We start from the raw sequence: 24,724 nt of genomic DNA, 5'->3' as shown, positions 1-24,724 counted from the left end.
CTCGAGCCTACTTCACCTGAGCTCTGTCACATCGAATTGCCTCCATCTGCTCCTGCACTGGCCATACAGTGGCTCATTGCCCACTCTCTGGCCCGTTGAACATTTATTGAATGGACAGAAAATACACACGCTGTTCACTAGTTGTGGGATAGATCATTATGGAGTTTTAAGAGTGACAACAGAGATGCAAACACAACATTTTTCCTTTAATTTACAAAAAAATTATTTTAAAATTTATAATTAAGAATCTGCAACATATCATGAGTGATTGAGGGGTCTAGAAGTCCTTTATTAAGGATGGGGTTTTGGGGTACTTGAAGCAATTGATAAAATAGGCATGGTTTCTTCAAGTGGAAATCTTGCCTGACAAATTTGTTGGAATTCTTGAGGGAATGACAGGCAGGATAGACGAGGAAAATCAGTGGATGTTGTTCATTTGGACTTTTAGAAGACCTTGGATAAGGTGCCCAATATGAGGTTGATAAACAATAGAAGAGCTCATAATGTTGCAGGAAAGGTACTAACGCAGATCGAAGATTGGCTGACCGGCAGGAGACAAAGAATGGGAATGACTAATGGTGACTAAAGGTGTTCCACATGTGTCAGTATTGAATCCATTACTTTTTTTGTCATATGTTCATAATCTGGATGACAGAATTGATGGTTTTGTGACCAAGTTTACGGACAATACAAAGATAGGTGGAGAGGCATGTAGAGTTGAAGAAGCAGGGAATATTCAAAAGGGCTTGGACAGATTGGGAGAATGGGCAGATAAGTTGCAGATAGAATACATTGCAGGAAAATGTACAGTCATATAGTTTTGTAGAAGGAATAAAAGTGTAGACTATTTTCCAAATGAGGAGAAAATAACAAAACCAGAACTGCAAAGGGACTAGGAATCCTAGTGCAGAATGCCTTAAAGGTTAAATTGGAGGTTAAGTCAGTAGCGAGGAAGGCAAATGCAATGTTAGCATTTATTTCTAGAAGACTAGAATATAACAGCAAGAATGTATGTAATGCTGAGGGATTGGTCAGGTCACAGTTCAAAGTAAATTTATTATCAAAGAACATACTGTCTATGTTACAACATATTACCTTGAGATTCATCTTCTCATGGGCATTCACAGGAAATACAAAGAAACACATTAGAATCAATGAAGAACTGCACACAAGAAAAATGGACAAACAACCAACGTGGAAATGATAAGAATTTGTGCAAATACAAAGTAGAAAAAACATAATAATAAAATAATAAATATTAAAAACATGAGTTGTAGAGTACGTACTGTAGATTCCGGACTACAGAGCGCACCTGATTAAAAGCCGTTGGCTCTAATTTTAGAAAGAAAATCAATTTTGTACTTGTACAGGCCGCACCGGATTTTAGGCCACACCGGATTTTCGGCCGCACCGGATTTTCGGCCGCAGGTGTCCCACGTTGTAATATGAGATATTTACACAGAAAGATATTACACGTGAGGATTTTTTAACTTTTAATTAAATCCATATGGTAACATAAACAAATACATATTGTAAATGCTTTTTTTCGAACCGTGCCTGTAACGCGGCTACTTTTAAATATACGTTGCATATACTTTTTTATTGAACAACATTCCAATATCTCCTAACGACTGGTAAAAAATATATATACTGCAGCCTACCAGGAAAAGTTATTGATCGCCTTTAACTTAAAAGCAGCGTTTTCACTCCGCCGCTCGCCCCCCGCCTTCCCGTTTATCGCAAACCGGCATTTTTCCCACAAGACGCAGCGAAACCGGGTGTGACGTCATAGCATCCCGGGATGTAGTACAGAAAACAAATATAGTTAAAACAGTTCTAACTTTAACTAACAAATGAATTACTAAGCGAAAATATTATAAACTAAATAACTGCCATAAAGGCAGCACAATGCTTTTCTTCGAGTGTTTTCCATGTTGATGAGGGTGAGTACAAATGACTGATTTACAATAATTTAATTGTGAAAGTGCGCTTGATTTATCATACAATTTCATTGGACCTCTGTGAACTACTCATCAATTTTATTGGTCTACTGTTACGAGGCAAAATGTTTTTGGCGGCATGAAAAAAAATCATGCATTAGCTGCACCGTAGTAAAGGCCGCAGAGTTCAAAGCTGTTCAAAATGTGGGAAAAAAGTAGCGGCTTAAAATCCGGAATCTACGGTACTTGAAAGTGAGTTAATAGGTTGTGGAATCAGTTCAGTGTTGGTGTGAGTGAAGTTTTCCACTCTGGTTCAAAAGCCTGATGGTTGAGGGGTAGTACCTGTTCCTGAGCTTGGTGGTGTGTGGTTGAGACTCCTATGCCTCCTGCCAGTGATGGTGGTAGGGGCGAATACAGAAGGGTCTTTTAAGAGACTCTAGATAGGTACATGGAGCTTAGAAAATTAGTGGGCTACGTGGTAGGGTAATTCTAGTCAGTTTCTAGAGTAGGTTACATGGTCGGCACAACATTGTGGGCCAAAAGGGCCTGTGATGTGCTGTAGATGTCTATGTTCTATGTTTCTATACTGAACTGTAATGCAACCAATTAGTATTCTCTCCACTATGCATCTTTAGAAGTTTGTCAAAGTTTTAGTTGACATGCTGACTCTTTGCAAACTTCTTTAAAAAAAAGTAGACATGCTGCCATGCCTTCTTTGTCATGGCACTTGCATGTTGGACCCAGGACAGATCCTCTGAAACAATAACACAGACTGAGACGAGCAACCTTGATGGCGATGCTTTGGACTCAAGTGCTGGAGTATCCAAGGGTAGAATGGAGACACGGTATAAAGCTGGAACGAGAACTGAGTAAAAACAAAACACTAGACGATATCTTTAGTTAGGCTTACAAATGAGCACCAAACCTTAGTTCAGGTGCTCCTTAAATATTCAATTCTTGACACCCAAAACAGGATAGGCAATTAGCAGGACTGCCTTGAACCCTTAAAGGGTGTGTGCTAGCTATCCATTTTCCAGAGAGTTAAGAGTGTCTAAACGCTGGAAGCTGACAGGGTTGGGTGCACGTCGCAACACCAAGGAATTTAAAGTTGCTGACCCTCTCTGACTCTGATCCCCTGATGAGATCTGGCTCATTGACCTCCAGTTTACTCCTCCTGAAGTCAATAATCAGCTGTTTGGTTTTGCCAATGCTGAGTGAGAAGTTGTAACACCACTCAGCCAGATTTCCATCTTCCTCCTATACGCTGATTTGTCACCACCTTTGATTTGGCTAATGACAGTGGCATCATCAGAAAACTTAACTATGGTATTAAGAACATACAACATAGAAAACCTACAGCACAATACAGGCCCTTCAGCCCACAAAATTGTGCCAAACATGTCCCTACCTTAGAGATTACTAGGCTTACCCATAGCCCTCTATTTTTCTGAGCTCCAAGTACCTATGCAAAAGTCTCTTAAAAGACCCTATTGTATCTGCCTCCACCACCGTTGTTGGCAGCCCATTCCACGCACTCACCACTCTCTAAGTAAAAGATCTTACCCCTGACTTCTCTGTACCTACTCCCCAGCACCTTAAACCTGTGTCCCCTTGTGGCAACCATTTCAGCCCTGGGAAAAAGCCTCTGACTATCCACACGATCAATGCCTCTGATCATCTTATACACCTCTATCAGGTCACATCTCATCCTCCATCATTCCAAGGAGAAAAGGCCGAGTTCACTGAACCTGTTCTCATAAAGTATGCTCCCTAATCCAGGTAACATCCTTGTAAATCTCCTCTGCACCTTTTCTATGGCTTCCACATCCTTCCTGTAGTGAGGCAACCAGAACTGAGCACAGTACTCCAAGTGGGGTCTGACCACGGTCCTATATAGCTGCAGCATTACCTCTCGGCTCCTAAGTTCAATTCCACAATTGATGAAGGCCAATACACCATAGGCCTTCTTAACCACAGAGTCAACCTGCTCAGCTGCTTTGAGTGTCCTATGGAATCGGACCCCAAGATCCCTCTGATCCTTCACACTGCCAAGAGTCTTACCATTAATACTATATTCTGCCATCATAAGGCTGTTCTTACTCTTACAGTCATAAGTATGAAGTGAGTAGAGCAGGGGGCTAAGCACAGACCCTTATGGTACTCCTGTGCTGATGGAGACTGTAGAGGAGACGTTATTGTCAATCCAAATTGACTGGGGTCTGCAAGTAAAGAAATCGAGGATAAGGATGCATAAGGAGCATTGAGACCACATCTTGGCGCTTATTGATTAGTTTTCAGGGGATAATAGTGTTGAATACAGAGCTATAGTCAATGAAGTCATCCTGACGTATGGAGCTTCACTGTCCAGGTGTTCCAGGGTTGAGTAAAGAGCCAATAAAGTGGAATCTGTTGTAACCTGTTGAAGCAGATGCAAGACATTCCTCACACAGGAGCAGAGATGTTTCATGACTGGGCTCTCAAAGCACTTCATTTGTGTATTTAAGTGCTGCTGGAGGATAATTACCACATTCCTGGGCACCGATATGATTGAAGCCTGCTTAAAGCACATGGGTACTTCAGACTGCCGAAACAAGAGGCTAAGGGTATCAGTGAATACTCCAGACAGTTAATCAGCACAGGTGGTGTAATGCGGTGCTCATGCTCAGTTGGGGGCTGGCCTTTTCTAAGAGCGCTGCCCTCCAATGTTTGAGCAGTGGAATAGCAAGCTGGATTGCAGGCACGCATTTGTGCATTTGTCTACGGACTGCTAGGGACTACACCATCAGTTTGCAAATCATGTCACTCAGGGACTTGGGCAATATATATTGTTTTTGTGTGACTGTATGTATAATTGCTTGCTTTCTTGAAAGTGCTATGTGTGTTTTGTTTTCTGTTGTACTAAGTATGTTTTACACCTTGGCCCCAGAGAGCGCTGTTTCGTTCTACTATATTCATGTGTGATTGAATGATAATTAAACTTGAACTTGGGCAGGTGCACTGTCTGGCCCAAATGTTTTACAGGGGTACACCCTCAGGGATGCTCTTACTTCAGCATCAGAGACTGAAATCATAGGGTCGTCATGGTCAAAGTGAGCATAAATTCATTGAGCTCATCTGGGAACATAAACTTGCTGTCACATATGTTACTTGGTTTTACTTTGCAAGAGGTGATAGCATTCAAGCCCTACCACAGCTGTGGAGCATTCTTCCGTGATTCAAGTTTGGGCCGGAATTGCCACTTTGAACGGGAGATGGATTTACAGAGATCGTACTTGGACCTCTCGTATCTTATTGGGTTGCCAGACCTAAACACCACTGATCTGGCCCTCAGCAGATTGTTGATCTTTTGGTTCATCCAGGGCTTCTGATTAGGGAAGCCACTGAATGACATGCCATGTTTGTCATGGACTTTATAAAGTCCGTGAGAAACACGGCGTATTTGTTTAGATCCAGTCCTTGAACGTGACCCAGTCAATCTACCGGAAGCAATCTAGTACCTGCTCCTATGCTTCCCATGATCGCCTTTTTGTTGTCTTTCGTTCTGAACCCTTGACCTTTTGCCTGTATACAGGTAAGAAGAGGATAGCCAAATTATTGGATTTCCCCAAATGGAGCCTAGGGGTGAAACAAAAGGGATTCCTGATTGTGCTGTAGCTGTGGTTGAGTGTGTTGGATCCCTGGTGCTGCAGGTGATATGTACATGATAATTGGGCAGAGATTTCTTCAATCAAGCCTGACTGAAGTCTCTGGCAATGATTTGAAATGCATTGAGGTAGACTCTTTCTTGGTTGCTAGTTGCAGCACTGAATACATTGAGTGCTTGCTTAACATCTGCCTTCAGAACATAAGAAATAGGAGCAGGAGGAGGCCATCTGCCTGTTGAGCCTGCTCCACCATTCAATAAGATCATGGCTGGTCTGGCTATGGACTCATTTCCATCTACCTACCATTTCCCCATAATCATTAATTCCCCTACTATGCAAAAATCTATCCAACATTGTCTTAAATATATTTACTGAGGCAGCCTCCACTGCTTCATTGGGCAGAATTCATTGGGAATTCCACAGATTCACCACTCTCTGGGAAAAGCAGTTCCTCCTCATCTCTGTCCTAAATCTACTGCCCTGAATCTTGAGGCTATGCTCCCTAGTTCTAGTCTCAGCTACCAGTGGAAACAACTTTCCTGCCTCTATCTTATCTACCCTTTCATGATTTTATCTGTTTCATTGGCGGTATGTAAACTGTGGTCAGGATCATGGAGGAGAACTCTTGGTTAGTAGAAGAGATGAAGAAATAGCATTTAATCATTACATGTTCCAGGTAGGGGGAACAAGAGTACGACAAGACCCCTATGTCCAAGCACCATGAAGGCATGAAACACAGACCACCCTCCCCACCCCCTGACCCTTGCCTCAGCAAACTGAATCAGCATTTTGGTCCCTCTGATGGATTGAAGATTCCTTGGCTGGAGCACTGTATCCAACATGTCCTGAGTGAGCATTTGGAGTATTGTGAGCAGTTTTGAACCCATATGTTTTAAAGGATGAGCTGGCATTTGAGACAGTAGAGGAGTTTTATGAGAATGGTCTTGGGAATGAAAAGTTAAAGTTGAGTTGCATTTGATATATTTTAAGTGGGGATTGACAGGTACTTAACTAATAATAGTGTCAAAGGTTATGGGGAGAATGCAGGAGGATGGGTTTGAGAGTGAAAATAAGTCAGCTATGGTTGAATAGTGGAGCAGACCTGATTTGCCGAATGGGATAATTCTTGCCTCTATGTCTTATTGTGATCTGGCTTTAGAGAAGGTTTAAATGTTGGTATTAAAAAAACAATTTCAGATATTTTGATAGATAAGGACAGTTCTTTGTCAATCTCATGATGTACATGGATTCCCAAGGGTCACAAACAGATAAAAGCTATTAATAGTATGATTGTGAGGTCTCCTAGTGCACTGGAATAGGCATAAATAACACATCACTGCTATGAGAGAAAATAGAGGAAAAAGTGGTGAATAATATTTCAAAAATAATGTTTGGCTGAACAAAATGCTGAGAAAAAATCCATTTGTTCTTGATGATATTCACTTTCTTTGTCAATAACAAGACATTGTCCATAGATGGATAATTCCATTCCTGATAAACATGTTTTTATTGTTAATCTTGACAGTACAGACAAGTTTTATTACAATACAGCTATGGATAGGAAATATAGTTGATAAAAGAAAGTTGTAATAATATTCCTTTGAATTTATATAGTACCTTTCATATCACTTTGTGGATGCCCTAAAACACTTGATTGATACAAAGGCTCCTTCATACTATTGGAAACGTAACAATGTGTGCATAGAATGATCCCGTAAATCATAAGCACGGGAAATTCGGCAGATGCCGGAAAACAAAAGCAATACACACAATATGCTGGAGGAACTCAGCAGATCACACAGAATCGATGGTAAAAAACAACCAGTTGACATTTTGGGCCAAGACCCTTCTTCAGGATCGGTAAATCCAGCAAACATGAGAATAGTCATAGCCACTGTTGCAGAGATATTTTTGAGGAACAAATATAAACCAAGATGTCAGGGATAACTCCCACTGATTTTCTTAAAGGTGCTAAGGTACCATTAATGTTCACTTCAGGGACCACACACTTGCCTTGTTAGAAAGACAGTTTTCACCCTGCTTCTCTCCCAGGCAATTCCTCAGTACAATGGTTTTGATTTTTGCATACATTTGATTTAGAACATTACTTGGGAGTAAGAAGTTGCATTTATACAATGTTTCTTCAAGGCTTGAAACGATCCCGAAGTATATTCAAGCACCAAATTATTTTTTGAATCGTAGACACAATTGTTAAAGTAGATAAGTATGTGCAGTCATTTTCTAGACAACAAGGACTTTCAAACATTAAATGTAATCTCCATCTTGGAACAACTTGGCTCCTGATAGAATCATACTGATAATCCTTAGACTACATGGTAATTAGTCTGAAAAATCTTAAAAGTATCTTAACCAATCCTCATAGAATGATCAGGAGTGGAGAGAATGAGCAATTTCAAGTTCCTGTGTGTCAAAATTGCTGAGGATCTAACCTGGTCCCAACATATGGATGCAACTATAAAGAAGGCAAGACTGCCACTATATTTCATTTGGAGTTTGAGGAGATTTAGTTTGTCACCTACCGGAGAGCCTTCTGACAGACTGCACCACTGTTTGGTATTGGGGCCGGGGCTACAGAAGCTGCAGAAAGTTGTGAAATTAGTCAATTCCATCTTAGGTACTAACCTCCATAGGATCTGACATCTTCAAGCAGCAGTGCCTCAGAAAGTTGGTGTCCATTATTAAGGACTCCATCCTGACCCAGGACATGTCCTCTTCGCATTGATACTGTCAGGGAGGGGGTACAGAAGCCTAAAGGCACAAACTTGGTGATTCAGGAATAGCTTCTTCCCCTGTCACATCCAACTTCTAAATAGATATTGAACCAATGGACACTAACTCACTTTTTTTATTAATTCAGTTTTTGCATTACTTATAGCTATTTAAAATACATATATATACTTGCCATAATTGATTGATTTTCTACTTTATCATGTATGGCATTATACTGCTGTCACTAAGTTAACAAATTTCTCAACATATGCCAAAGGTATTAAACTTGATTCTGATTCTGATCCTGATGTTAGTTATTCAAAGTGTAAAGTTAATTTAGAGTAGATTTGGTATTAAATATAAAAGTAAATTAGTCAATTTGGGATAAGAAAATTACAAAACATCAAGTTGAGAAGATCTTATAGCCTTTGATTTCTGTTTGAACAGGTCATATGTAATTTCATCTTCTGTGCATTTTGCCACTCCGTTTTAATCTCCAAAAGCAGCTTCTGATTAAACTCATTGTGATTTCCAATCATAATTTGCCAACAGTTAGATAAGCATTCAAATACTGCTTTTTTTGCCATCTCATTGTCTTCACTGTTAACAATTACTTTCCCCCACTCTTGGTCTCAAATTGCTCAAATGATAATGAGTTAATTGACAATGATCATTTTGGGACGTGTAGTGACAGATTAGTTGCACAATCTATTCATTATAATATATTTTAATGGGAACCTGGCCAAGGTTTAATGTGTGTAATTTTTCCTGAACATTTTGAATTTTAGTTAGATGAAGCATACTTTAAAATTCACTTACATTTTCCTTAACACATCAGAAATCACTACACGTTCTCAGCTATCATCATTTCTGACTTGAGCATCTATATTAGCCAACATAGAAATTACTCTGAATGGTCAAAATGGACTTCAGAGATCATGTTACGTATATTCCATGGCTACAGTAAATTAGAAAAAAAGAAATCTACTTTTTGAACTGATATCATGTAAAGCACTAATATAGTAGTCAGAGCGTAGTGTAATGCCCAGTATGTCCATTTGGTTTTTTAGAGACACAAGACTTCTTAAATTCCAAAACAACTAGCAGACTGCTGGAGGAACTTAGCATCTGTGGAGGGAATTGGAGAGTCAATATTCCAGGCCAAGACCCTTCACCAAGCGGTAGGGCAGCCTAGGTGTTAGTGCATCACTTTACAGTGTCAGTGATTGAGGTTCAGTTCCTGCCACTGTCTGTAAGAAGTTTGTACATTCTCCCTGTGCTTGCATGTGATTCCTTTGGGTACTCCGGCTTCCACTCTGAGTCCAAAGACATATTGCTTAGTAGGCTAATTGGCCACGTGGGGTGTAATTGGGTCGTACAGGCTTGTTGTGCCAGAATGGTCTGTTACCATGCTGTATCTCTAAATTAAATTAAATTAAGATACCAATATGCTTGGGATGCCACAGCAGCGTAGTGGTTAATGTGACTCTATTACATTTCAGGGTGTTCCGGAGTTTGAAATTAATTTCGGGTGACATCTGTAAGGAACTTGTACATTCTCCCCATGATCGCCTGGGTTTCCTCTGGGTGCTCTGGTTATTGGTGGGTTGCTCAGTGGTGTAGCTGTTTGGACGGGAAGGGCTTGTTTCACACAGGATCTCTAAATAAACAGATTTCCATGTGCATATTACCTAGTAACGAAAATAAATTTTAAAAAATCTGCAGATGCAGGACATCTGAAATAAAAAAAAAGAAAAGAGTAGATGCTCTGCCATGCTTTCTTCATAATTTCACTCACGTTCTGGATCCAGGACACATCTGTGTCTGCTGCTACTTCTACTTCCGCATGTGCATTACACTCAAGTAACTTTTTCAATCTTTTTTTCATCATCTTAAACCCACCTTATCTATGTTCCTATTATTTCATAAATTTTGATAAGGATCATCCCTGAGGATATCTCTCTCCGGTGCAAAAAGTCTTGGCCTATCTAGTCACTCCGTGTAACCCAAGCTCTCTAGAACCATAAACATGGTTATGAATCTTTTCTGCACTTTCTCTAGTTTAATCACATCCTTCCTATAGCATCCCTTATGCATGCTTTACCATCCTGCCTAAGTGTGTTACCACTTTCAGAGAACTATAGATTTCCAGCCTGGGGTCTCTCTGTTCTACAAACCTTCCCAATGATCTGCCCTGCTTTGGACTTGAATAAGTTAAATTTAATCTCCCATTCCTTTGCCACTTTCCCAGTTCACTTGGCCCCTGTTGTAATCTTAGACAAAATTTTTTGGTGTGCACTACACCACCTGTTTTGGTGTCACCCACAAACGTACTATTCATACACCCTCATCCAAATAATTTTTATACACGACAATCCAGAGGGGACCCAGTGGTAGTCCCTACAGCTCATTACTAATCCTAGGTCTCTAACCTGAAAAACAATCCTCCAATCTGAACCTCTGACTGTTACCACCAAGCCAATTTTGTATCCTGTTTGATAGTTCATCTGGATTCTATGAGATCTAATCTTATGGAGTAGCCTGCCATATGGGGCTTTTTCAAAGGTTAGGCTAAAGTCTATGTAGACAACATCTACCACCCTACCCTTGTCAATCCTCTCAGTCACTTCTTTAAAAAAAAAGTCAAATTTGTAAGATTTGCAAATCTATGCTGACCTATTTATTTAATTTATCTGTTTTTTTAATTTAGAGATACAGCACAATAACAGTTCTTTCTGGCTCAACAAGCTCATGCTATCCAGTTTCACCCATGTGACCAATTAAACTACTTACCTACATGTCTTTAGAATCTGGGAGGATACCGGAGCACCCTGAAGAAACCCATGCAGTCATGGGGAGAATTGCAAACTCCTTACATTTAGCAGCTGGAATTGAATCCAGGTCACTGATGCTATAACAGTGTTATAAACTGCTTCGATACTGTACAGTGACAATCATGAATCAACATTCCCTTTCCACGTACAGACAGATTCTGTCCCTCACCATCCCTTCTAATAACTTTCCCACCACTGATATTAAACATTTCTTGAGAGCAGATTGCCAAATGACTAAAATTCATTGCAAGCTAAAGAACTCCCACAGCTATGTTGCCTACTTTTTCATCCAATCTGTTTCCTGTATTGTAATCTTCTATATAAGAAACCTTTATTTTCCCATACATTTTCCAATGGTGTCTATTCCTTTTTCTCTTCATTCTGCTCTTCTCTCAAGTCTTCTCCTCTCACACAGAGCGAGGACAGCAATTCCCTTCTCTTTCTCTTACATACCAGCAGCATCAAACAACCATTCACCTCCTAACCCAAACACTCAACAAATTATCCTCTATACTGTCCAAAATCATGTTCACAGCTGCTAATATTCCTTTAGTTACTCATCTATATTCTTCTCCTGGCTTATCTGGAAGGATATTAAATGTGAACCTTCTCTGTAAACTTTTATCTGAGAGGTCACTGTGGAGGATTCAACTATACAATACATTATCGTTCCCTTGTTTCATACTGATGCTAATGTTGCTGGCAATTAATTGTTAAGTCTGAGTTGTCTGAAATAGTGAGACAGCAGGAAAAACTAATTGGGTAGCAGCATTTGTAATAGTTACTTAAGCCCTAACCCTATCAAGATACTTAGGACTTAGGCAGAAGGGTTGAGCAAACTTAACCGTAAAATGCCAGTAGTCATCAGCTTTAAAGAACATTGGCCAATGGATACACAATATCAACAGAACAAAGACAATTCATGTGCAATATTGATTCCACTGTTTTGGCAGGAACTGGTCAGAATCTTCAAATTAATAATGATTATTCAGCCTTTTTGACATCTTACAAATGATTATTGCTTTACCCCAAGGATTATTTAATTAGCAGAGAACAAAAGTGTAATTATACTGATTTCTTCTTTGATAGGACATATGCTGGAAGACATAATAGTTCCATTGCCTTCTGTGCATTCGGCTCTGAAGTAACTTACTAATTTCTAGCTGAAGCTCCGACAAAAATTGCAGAGAACCAGAGTCCTAAAAGAAATCAACAACATTGAAATATATAGATGTTAACTCAGGCAGGAAATATGCAGATCAAGAAACTTAACGCTTAAGAAAGATACAACAAGACACGGTTGTGAGAAATTAAAACGCAGCAGCATAGACCTATGGCTCAGAATGTCTGCACTGACCACAGTGCCAAAGAACTAACCCATCTACCTGACAGGGTCCATACCCCTCCTTTCACTGTCTTTTCCTCTGTCTGTAAGTACCTAACAAATCTTGCTATTATAAAGACACATGAGACTGCAGATGCTGGAATGTGTAGCAACGAACATTCAGCTGGAGGAACTCAGTGGATCAAACCCCGTCCAAGGGAAGCAAGAAATTATCAATGTTTTGGGTTGAAATCCTGCATCAAACTTTGCAATTATCTGATTCCACTAGTTCCCCTGCTAGTGCTTCTTAAATCTATGCCTTTGAGTATTTGATACTTCCACCATGGGGGGAAAAAATTATGCCTCTCATAATTTTATATAATTGTATTTGATTGGCACTCTGCTTCCTATGCTCCAGAGAACATAAGCCAAGTTTGTCTAACCTCACATTATAGTTATGCATTTTAACTTAGGCAACATCCTGGTGATCATCTTCTGCGCCTTCTCCAAAACCTTCACATTCTTTCTATTGTGTGAAATGTGCATATAAAATAATGGATAGTCTTGTATATATGTGTTTTATATAAAACAACAGGATACTTGCATATTATTTAAACATTACTATTTGCTTTCTGATTTATACAACAGTATAAATTTACTTGAATGACAAATAGTAATATTATTTTGTTTTTTGGTACTAGTCCAGGAATGTGTAATTCTCATTTGATTTTAATACTCTGGTGGAAAGAAAGCTCAAAGGAAATTCAAAGCCTTTAATAAATGAACCACCAAAAAATAATGTAATGGATTTGCAGGTAAAAAGAAGGTACTTCTTAGATGGAAGGTGTCCAAGCATACCAAGTAAAACATGTTTTTTTTTCCCTCAAAGCACTTGGTTGCCATTCTATCTGAAAGTAAAAATAAAACTGTAAGACCCAGGAGCAGAACTCTATCCAGTCTTTTCAGTATCACTGAGATGTTTCCTCTTCCACCTGAACTCCATTGAGTACAGCCCCGAGATATCAAATGCTGTCTCTAATGCAATAGATAGCTGGAAAACTGTTTGTACAGTTGCACAAGACCTGAAGTAGGCTTTGACTCTGAGTTATATGTGAAAGTTAAAATCAGAAAACATGATAGATATTTGATAGGTAAAATGGCGGCACACTTGGATGCAGCTGCCACTCTAGGTCTAATCAAAAGCGTATTTGTTCATTCCCTTTTATTATCACAAATCACTGCTGGATAATAAGAACAGCAAGTACTGCAGGACTATCCCATCAGTGAGTTCCTCAATAGTGGTGGAGCTGGACTTACTTCATACTGTTGTTGCATTGTCACCTGGACTCAGGACCGAAAGAAGCTGCAGAGGGTCATAAATTTAGTTGACTCCATCTTGGGTACTAACGTACAAAGTACCCAGGCCATCCTCAAGGAACAGTGTCTCAGAAAGGCAGCGTACATTAGTAAGGACCCCCAGCACCCAGGGCAAGCCCTGTTTTTCCTGGTTACCATCAGATAGGGGGTATAGAAGCCTGAAGGCAGCATTCAGTGATTCAGGAACAGCTTCTTCCCCTCTGCCATCCGATTCCTAAATGAACATTGAAACCATGAACACTACCTCACTTTTTTACTATATATTATTTCTGTTATTGCACGATTTTCAATCTATTCAATATATATACTAATTGATTCACTTAATTACTTATTATTTATTTGTTTATTTACTTATTTATCCTTTATATTATGTGTGGCATTGAACTGCTGCTACTAAGTTAACAAATTTCACAACCATGCTGGTGATAATAAACTTGATTCTGATTCTGTTCTGTACCAGTGTGCAGTCTATACAAAGGTGTAAATGTTTGTCTTGGACATTTTTGTTGTTATTACAAGACTTTTTGGACAATGACAAGGCAGAATACTGCAAATCAGGTTCACGGGCTCGTTGGCATGACCAATGGTAAGGCAGCTTGAATGTTGCACAGACAAGCCCCTCATGCCTCAGAGTTGCATGTTGCAATCACCAGTGATGGAGACACCATAGTTGGCTGTGCACCACTGGATTTCATACGGGGTAGGGAGTTGGACCATCCTGTCAATGTTGTTCTCCAGTGATCGCTTGGTGCTGCTCTCTGCTGTTTGCTTGGCAGTAGAACAAGCTAGACCAGGACAACACAGGGACTTAGACTTTACTATTTGTTTTCTCTTTGTGACCGTTATTTTCTGGAATTGGAACCATATTTGTGCTGTGTGCTATGTTCAGTGTGCTGTATACTGTAGGTAATGCATTTTGCACCTTGGCCCCAGAGGAATGCTGTTTTGTTTGGCTATATTCAGGTATGGTTGAATGATAATTGAGCTTGATCTTAAAAGATACAAAGAAGTACTGATGATTAAGATATTGCCTAGATTAGCTCCAACTGATAAAATTAAATTGTTTGAATAATTATTCAATTCACAATCATCACCCAACCAGTTGCCAACTTAGATTGTTATTCTTATTGTTGATAGCTGTCAACTTGTCTTAGAAGAACACAACATTAAAAGGTAGCAATGAGTATGATTATGAATTTCAACACTGTCCTGCCACAGGGTGCATAATTCACAATGACTAGGCATCTACCTAAGATCATTACAAGCAAATGTTTAACTGGAAAGTCTAACTTGAATCCTGTGGTATTAATGTTTTGAAAACTTATTTTATATAAATTTATAAGCAACACCTTTCTACAGGTTTGATATGAAATATACATTGTAGGTATACTTTCATATTTTAACAAAGCTAGTGAAGACCCTTGCTATCAAAACTGAATTGATATGCAGATGTAGGCTACCCAAAACTTTCTGAATGTTAACAGAAATGTTTGGAGAACTACGAGAAAGTAACCCTGGATTTCTTATTTGCAACACTGGAAGGCAAGATATTCTGCGCATGTTAAATTACTTTTCATGACTCAAAGCAACAGAATCATCCATAGCAATCCAATAAACGAGTTAATTAAAGGCAGGTTCTTCTCATTTCATGATTTCATGGTCGTGCTGCATCTCTGAAATCAATTGGAGCAATAAAAACTGCAGATGCTGGAAGTTTGAAACAAAAATGGAAGATGCTGGAAGCCCACCCCACCAAGCAGACTAAGCCACATCAGAACGGGGAGAAACAACATTCTGGTTTCAATCCAAGGACAAACTCTGAACATCAAGAATGCAGGGTGACCATCTGGGAAAGGATGAAGAGAACAGAGTGAATAATTGCCATAGGAATCAAAGCAACAGAGCAAATAGAGGAATTTGTTAAATTAGGTACAGAGCACTCAGGGCTGCATGTTTTTTTTTGTTGTACACGTATAGTAATTGAAATTTTTATTACTCTGTTGCCAGTTTCTACCCTGGACTCATTTTCTGTTGTATTTCTATTTTGATTTCAGGGGATTATTTAGCTACCATTCTTTATTATAAGTCTAACCACCACATCCCGTTTCCTGTAAGGGCCAAACAACAATTGTACTTTGAATGTATTACATGTTTTTACTTCTGTCACTAATAGCCAATTTTTGAAATAATAATTACTTTGATAACCTTGGTTACCATCCTATCACAGACATCATCTCAGTTCCCTTCATCCTTCCTGTATCTGTAACTTAAAACACACCTTTTCTTTGAACTTTTCCAGTTCCGATGAAGTGTCCATAATGTGAAATGTCAACTCAGTTTCACAGTCCTTGGATGATATTGGTCTGCTATATGCCTCCAGTATTTGTTGGTTTTTCCCAGCTATTCAAAGTTCAGACTAATAAATACTTTGACATGTACAAATCATTACCATCTGTTACCCGCCCAATCATGTATCAGGTTAGGAGCCTCTGAATCCATGTGAGCAGGACCCTAGGAGATCATCAACTCAAAACTCATGAAGGATATTTACTGACCCTACATTTAACTTACCAACCCTACATCTTTGGCATGGAGGAAGAAACCAGAAAATCTAGAGGAAATCTCTGTGGTCACAATGAGAAGGTGCAGATTCCATACAGACAACATGAGTGGTCAGGATTAAATCAAGGTTTTAGGATCAGTGAAGCAGCAGTTCTCAAAGTTGCACCACTGTGAGGTTTGTAGGATGCAAATGCTCAGTTGGAACTGGGATGCTGTTCCTTGGTTTCCTTCGTGTAAAGGCCAATGGCCGAGAAGTCAGAATAAGAATGAAACACAGAATTCAAGTGAAACTGGAAACTTAGAGTCATAGTTAGTTGACTGAAAGGAAGTTTCACAAAGAATATCTATGTCCTTTCTTCCCAAGACAGAGGAAACCACATTGTAAATTAGAATAAATTTGGTGCAAGTAAATCACTGGTTCATTTAAAGGCAATGTTTTGGACCATGGACAATAGGAAAGGAGGAAGCAAAAAGGCAGAAGTTACAAATCTGGAAGTTATAAGGAAAGAGTAAAATGAAAAATTCTGAAATCCATTCTGAGTTCACCCAATCATTTTCTTCTTCTCTAAGTATTTATTGAAAAATAGACCAACTGTGCAAATTAACAATAGTTTGAGGATAGTTAAGTTAGGATCATTACATGAAATTATCAACAGATTTTATCTTGTATCTTAAAGAAACATACTTGTAATCATTCTGAGGCAGAGGTAAACTAATTCAGTTTGTGGGTCATCCTGTAAATGTGTTTGTCAATAGCTGATTCACCAAGTGCCCAGTTATGCATGCCACTGTTAGTATGATGCAACCTCTTTGAGAGGTGGACCTGTGGCAATTTAATGCCTTTTTTGGCCAATATTCCCACTGAGCACTTTAAATGGTAATAATTGCAAAAGCAAGAAAATGATTAAAAACTCAAAGTGTTGGAAACATTCAGTAGGTCGGGCAGTATTTCTGCACACAGAAAGGACTAACATTTCATGTTGGAAATGTCTATGATGATCAGTTATCCCATAACCCATCTCAGGACTATTTCTGATAAGGAAGTAATAAGTGTTGAAATGTCATGGAACATATATAGTTACTTCTATTTTGTCTCATGATGTAACATCCTGAATAATTCCAAGGGGAATCTTAAAGAAGCCCTGTACTTCCAATAGGTAATGCTTCATAATTTCTTTCTAACAATGAGACAATGAAAGCAATTTTGAAATGTATTTTCCTTGGATCCCCAGCATTGGGCACAAATTCCCAATACTTGTCAATATTTGTAAAGATTTGAATGTTACTTATTTTTCAATTAGTAATTCACTTGTGTGTAAAATATATAGGGCTATAATGAACACATTGTAAAGCTTACATTTTAACCTAAGAGATTTTAACGATCTCAGACCCTACGATATCAGCAAGAAATTAGGAACTTCCAGGATTAATATTTTTTCTCTAGGCTTTTAAGTGTGTGTGTTGTTTAATTTGAATTTGTATGTTACAGGCTTATTATAAGAGCTATTCTTGTGCTGTCATGTTTTGTTGAGATTGTTATTGAGATTTTCCTCGTCCTCAGTTATGATGCTTATGAAGATGGTACTATAAGTACACACTGCCAAATTAGTACATCTACTGCTGTCATTCAATATATCTCATTTAAGGTAGCCATTTCCAATGATGTTTTGACAAGGATTAAAAGATTTAGTGGGCACTTACTTGCGTTATTTTAGTTCATTTTAAATCTGCCAATTTGATTTACGTTCGTATTTATATGCAGAGTGAAAAACAAAGTCAAGTCTTTGGTGAATTCTTTTGAAAGAACCATGAAGAACTGGAACCAAGAGGGGAAATATGGTACCTCCATGATATGTTCCATGATTCAATAACTTCATGGTTAATCTTTTGTACCACTTCCATATCCTTACCAAATTCTTAAATCTCTTAATTGTTTAATTGTCCAAAATAATTTGATTTCTACTTTAAAAGTACCAAGATATTTAAATATCTATATTCATAAGCAAATCAAATATTTCCTCACCCTTCACTAAATTCCCACTCCCTCTTCTCCAAAGCAACATCCAGAATTGAATAAAAATCATTAGACAAGCATTACATACAAAATGCCAGTGGAACTCAGTATGACAGGCAGCACCTATGGAAGGGAATAAACAGCCAATGTTTTGGACCAAGATCTGTCTTCAGGACTGGACAGAAAGGATGGGTCTCTGCCAAAAATGTCAGTGGTTTATTCCCTTTATTAAATGCTGCATGATTTACTAAGATCCATCAGTATTTTGTGTGTGCTGCCAAAGATTTCCAGTATCTGCATTATCAGTTGTATTTAGACAAGCATTTAACTTGACTGTGTCAATACCATGTACCTAAATTATGTTTAGCTCCTTGGTGCATACAAAATACTTACGTAAAAACGCTTGTTTTTATTGATAATCCAGGTACTCAATTGATGAGAGCAGCGACCAGAAGAGATACTTCACCATTGATGAGATTGATGGAACTATTGCTACCAATGACATTCTGGACAGAGAGGATATCTCCCAGTATAATATTTCTGTCCTAGCAACAAAAGTCAGTAAGTACATTATACACAATGATGGGGAAACTGCCAACCAATTTCATGGGCAGTGTAGGTTCCAGGAAAGTATATTGAACGTTGAGCATCAACCACAACAGAAAACAATTCTCAGAATAGCTGCTCCATTATAGAAAAAGAAATATGAGTTCATAAATGTTAGTTGAAGATTCTGCTAATCAGCACAATTCATTCTCAAAATTGTAAAATTATTTTGAAGTTCAGTCATACCGGAGCAAATCATAACCTGTAAACTCACCCATGAAGGAATGTAACTGAACAGTCTGTTAGAAAAAAATCCCAAATACGTCATGCTTTTCTGTTCACTACAGTGAAATATTGATTATGGGGTACTGGAATGTCATCCAACATGATACTCAATGACTTCAGGAGATACAGCTGAAAGCTTACGGTTCTGAACAAAATTGATTAGGATGAGGTTGGAGAAGGATGACCACCAACTATTGATGACCTTGATTTGAAACTGATAAATGAACCTTTATGATTTGATTGGTAGTAATACTTTATAAGGTTGTTTTGAATGCAGTAATCAAATCTTTATCAAACACTTTGATACCATGTAAACATACCAGTTGATAGCCTTACAGCTATGACTTGTATCTATAATACACAACCAATAAGGAATGTTACAGTGTAGTGTACGCAGGAATGAACTGAATACCGAGTGTGAAGGAAATTAGAGGGAATAAATATTTCAAGAGTTTTATTTTTATTTGGAGCTTTATGAAAAGCAGAGTTGGATAGATAGGAGGATATTTGAAGAATATTTGAAGGCAGAGCGATAATTTCTGGGCACTGACTATGAGTGGATTAAGGTGCAATAAAGTACAATGAAAAGGAAGGTTCATGCTAGGATGCGATGAGAAAATATTCTGCAAATGGGGAGAGTGAAATCTTGGCAAGAGCTTGAAATGAGTGCATACTGTTTAGTTATGAAGGGGATCTATACAGCTCATTTGTATAATTCCTATATTCTACATAAACCTATTTGCAGGATGAAGAATAATTAGCTTTTTTTAGAAATACAGAATCTAATTGCATAGCATAACTTCACACTGAAATTGAAGAGTAAATTGAAGGATAGAACAAAATGGTTTTTTTAGATCCCTTTAATCTAATATGCTCTGTGACACACAGTTCTCACATGGGAAGTTGCTAATGTGATGATACAGCATGTATCATACCACTGTTCGATATGTATTTCTTTTATGAACTGTGAATATCAACAATACTGCATAAAAGTCTTAGGCACATGTAAAAGAAGTCCGTATAGCAAAGATACTTTCAAAAATAATGAAATGAAAAGTTCCTAAATATCAAAAAAATCTATAGAGAGCAGTAAAACAGGAAAAAAAGTAAATCAAATTAATACTTGGTGTGAGCAAACTTTGTTTTTAAAATTACATCAATTCTCTTAGGTACATAGTCTTGTAGTTTTATAAGAAAATAGGCTGGCATAATGTTCCAAACATCTTGAAGACCTTGCCACAGTTCTTCTGCAGACTTTGACAGTCTCGCTTGCTTCTGTCTCTCCAGGTAATCCCAGACATCCTCAATAATGTTTGAGATCAGGGCTCTGAGGAGACTATACCATCTGAAACTATATAAAAAGTCTAGGGTGCCTAAAGGCTTTTGCACAGTACTGTATAAATGGCTGTCAAGGATTTTGTAAGAACCATGAGATCTCAGGTTGGGAAATGCTTGAGGAGAAGTTTGTAGAGGCTTATCTCAGAGCATGAAATTGGTGATGTGTCATATTTCATTTTGTTAAACATAGAAAGATGCCATTCAAATCATCAGAGAAATCCCATGCTCCATTGTTTTTCCCTGTACTATATTCTTTCCAAGTTCGCATTAGTAGTGTGATCACTTGAGTCAAATATGATGTTCTCCAAAGGGGTTGTCTATTGGTGGGTCCTCGTGTGATAGTAAAGGCTGATCTGGGATCTAAGTAAACAGGTTGTCAGAGTGGATTCCCTTAATGGAGAATGGCTGTGTATGAAATTGTTTAATTTGGGGAAACTGATGCATGGGCAGCCACCACATAGTCCTTGACAGACCGGGATCAGGGTTCAGCGGCATGGAATACAAAATGACGGGGGACCCTTCACTGCTGCTGCCTTCCTCTGCCATTGTGATGTATCATCATCATCCTCCAGCTCCACTGTTGAGATCTTACTTGGATTGCTCTTTGTTCAGAACGTTGCCACCGTGGGTGACCCCACCAGGAGTTAAGTGCCAGATGGTTAAATATCAGATAACATTGCTGTTGGGATCACAGGAACTCACAAGCCTCTCCATCACAACCAGGTGATGATCATCAGAGAAGATTCCCTTAACTCCTCCTAGATTCTACCGCTCACCTCCACAACAAGCTTAATTTACACAAGTGTTATTTATATTACCTACCAACCTGTACATCATTGGATGTTGGAGAAATAAAGAGCATCCAGAGGAAAACCATGCGGTCATGGGAGAAGGTGATGTAGACTTCATAGAGATAGCTTGACCCCAGGGCTTTGGAGCTAGCTGCCATTTGAAGCTGGGAGCTAGAGTTTAATCTCAAATTGGACCTTGGATATTATCACCCTTATTTGGGCATGCTATGAATGCCAGCATTCATGGTATCCGAAGATGGTTTGCCACCATGAATCACTTCAATGCCAGCAACAGGCCTTAGAGATTCTGGGGCTTGGGTAGGCAGCTTCATTTTGAGGTAGCATCGAAAGAAAAGCAAAACTCCTGGCTTTCAGATGCCCCTTAAAAGTAGCAAGTTTACCATGGTTTTCGAATGGTCCATCCAGTGCAGCAGAATTTTAGAGCTGGTTCATAATTAACTCATTAGCAACCTGAGTCATTTGCTAGAGAAATACTTTCAGATAAAAATCCAGGTATAAGACATTCATATCTTTTGTTTTTGCTTTTTGCCTCAAGATAATTCAGTAGTGATGAATTTCATTTCATGAAACTGATTATTCCTCTTGTGCTTTGTAATTTAGCAGACGTGACATTTTTGTAGTATCTGTAGGGTTAATTGCTGTGAGTTTGAGTTTGGCATATATCTTGCATTCTCTATTAGTAAACAGAGCAGCAAAAGGTTGTTTTAAGAATTGATATATTGCTGCTTTGATATTTAAATGAGGATCCTGGAATGCATGGCTCTGCCAGACATTTGGGTCACTTAATTTTGATTAATTATATCCTCAAAGCATTAGTCACAGCATTTGTTGTGCTAACTGGATAGCATTCTCATTTAATCAGAACACAAGCAATAAAAAGAATTATATAACTCAGCTAAATTAAATAAAATTGCCAATTGCTTGGAAAATAAAATAAGTTATGTATATCTTACATTATTTATGGATATTTTTAATCAACTAATTATAAATTATTGGAAAAAATGTAATGTCTCTGTATAGGTGTGGGATGCAGAGGTTGAAACAAGGAGAATAATGTAGGTGTTTTTTTAATAAACAACAAATGATTTATGATGGTCTGCTTTAATCATTCATCCATGTTGAAAATGTATCAAGCAATTTAGTGAATATATTGTGATTTTTCATATTTCTGAGAATGTGCTGAAGAATTGAACAAGGTATACCTTCCACAGCTCAGATTACCCTAAGGAATGACAGAAGTTTGATGTAGTATTTATGCCATTTTCTTCTGACAATATGGAACATTTGGAATTTCTAGGGAGTTCTTGACCTGCATTATTTCAACTCTGCTCTGATATTGAACTTGAGTCCAACCAGTTAGTAAGAATGTCCTGCAGCTTCTCAGCGGTTCTGTTCAGGAATCTAACAGTGGGACATGTATTAGCTTAGACTTGGTGTGGCTTTAGTAACTATTTGTTTAAGTGGGAAAAAAAATGGTTGTGAGAGAACAAGATAATATTAGATAGTCTACATAATGTTTAATTAACTGAGTTAACAATATATTTGTTATACGTATAACAGCACAGAAGTGTAATGATTACCACAGCATTTTACAATACCAGCATCCTGAGTTTAATTCCCACGGCTGACTGTAAGTAGTTTGTATGTTCTCCCCGTGACTGCGTGGGTTTCTTCCGAGTGCTGTGGTTTCCTCACGTAGTCCAAAGATGTATCGGTTAGCAGGTTAATTGTCCCATGATAAGGCTAGGGTTAAATTGGGGATGGTTGGGCGGCACAGCTCAAAGCACCGGAAGTGCCTATTACAGCTGTACCTCAATAAATAAATAAATATTTTCATTATTATAAAGTGTTTTTACACACTTTACTTATTTTTTTTAAACTTACTTTATTTAGGAAAGTTCTTGAATGTACTGTGTGTGAATATCAGAGATAGAAGCGTTTGGGGGCTTTGATGCATTTGATATACTATAATACTTGGGCTGCAACTTATCTGGCCCTCAAAGCTGTTTTTTAGCATTTCCATAGATGTGGCTAAATCATGTTCTACCATGTGGTTGCGCTTATAACCAGAAAGCTTGCACTGCACAGGACAATCCAGAAGATAGAGTTACACAGCATGAAAGCACACCATTCAGTGCACCATGTCTACACTGACCAGTGGGTACCCGACTACATTCATCCCATTTTCTAGCACTTAGACCATAGCCTTAAAAGCCTCGGTGATTCAAGTATGTGTCATAAATATTGTCAGTGATTCTGCTTCCACTTCGCTCTTCAACAATGCATTGCCATTTACCCAAACCAACATTCAGGGAAGTGGCAACTATAAATGGATTGTTCCTGCCAAAAAATTACCAATCAATGTTGACACTGGAGTATGCCCAGTAGATAGTTTGCCACAATACACTGCACTCTTAACCTTTTATCTTTCGTAGCCTTGATTCAAGAAAAAAGAATGAGGCAAAACTTTGAACTTACTGGAAATCTGAAACTAAAAGGGAAAATTCTGTAATGCCCAGTAAATCTGGTGGCATCTATGGTTAGCGAAACAAATTTCATGTTTTCTGTTGATAATTCATCAGAACAAAGCAAAGTTAGAGGTAATTAAATCACAAACAAGAGAAGATCTACAGATGCTGGAAATCCAAGCAACACACACAAAATGTTGTAGGAACTCAGCAAGCACTCATCTTTTTTTTTCTCTCTGGTCCTGTCAAATGGTCTCGGCCCAAAACATCGACTGTACCTTTTTCCATAGATGCTGCCTGCCCTGCTGCGGTCCTCCAGCATTTTGTGTGTGTTGCAAAGTTAGAAGTAATCATGCTTTAAGATGCAGAGAAAGGGAAATCAGAATCAGAATCAAATTTACTATCACCGGCATATGTTGTGAAATTTGTTAACTTAATGGCAGTATACAATGAAATACATGATAAATAAACATAGAGAAGAAAAATGAGTAACATTAAATATATATAGGTCTGTTAAATAGTTAGGTTAAAACAAGTTGTGCAAAATAAAAGAAGAAAAAAACTAGTAAGGTCGTGTTCGTGGGTTCACTGTCCATTTAGAAATTTGATGGCTGAGGGGAAGAAGTTTTTCCTGAATTGCTGACTGTCTGGCTTCAGGCTTCTGTACCCACTTCCCACTGATAACTGTTTGAGAAGGGCATGTCCTGGGTGATGGGGGTCCTTAATGGTAGACACTGCCTGCCCAAGGCACCGCTCCTTGAAGATGCCTTGGATGCTACTGAGGCTAGTACCCATGATTAATTTTACTTTTCTGCAACTTATTTTGATCTTTTGCAGTAACCCCCTCCCC

The 24,724-nt window shown here is 38.5% G+C and overlaps 1 protein-coding gene across 3 annotated transcripts in view; it reads left to right on the top strand.

Moving 5' to 3' along the window:
• Positions 1 to 24,724, top strand: part of LOC140713763 (cadherin-12-like) — a 421,855-nt gene that overhangs the window by 266,527 nt on the left and 130,604 nt on the right. For all 3 annotated transcript variants that reach the window (XM_073024264.1, XM_073024265.1, XM_073024263.1), the window contains exon 8: positions 18,850 to 18,986. In XM_073024264.1, the coding sequence (XP_072880365.1) occupies positions 18,850 to 18,986 (137 nt within the window). The remainder of the gene's footprint in view (positions 1 to 18,849; positions 18,987 to 24,724) is intronic.

This window comes from Hemitrygon akajei, chromosome 20 (genome assembly GCF_048418815.1).
Source record: "Hemitrygon akajei chromosome 20, sHemAka1.3, whole genome shotgun sequence".
Classification (NCBI taxonomy): domain Eukaryota; kingdom Metazoa; phylum Chordata; class Chondrichthyes; order Myliobatiformes; family Dasyatidae; genus Hemitrygon; species Hemitrygon akajei.
This window is presented reverse-complemented; position numbering and strand designations above follow the sequence as displayed.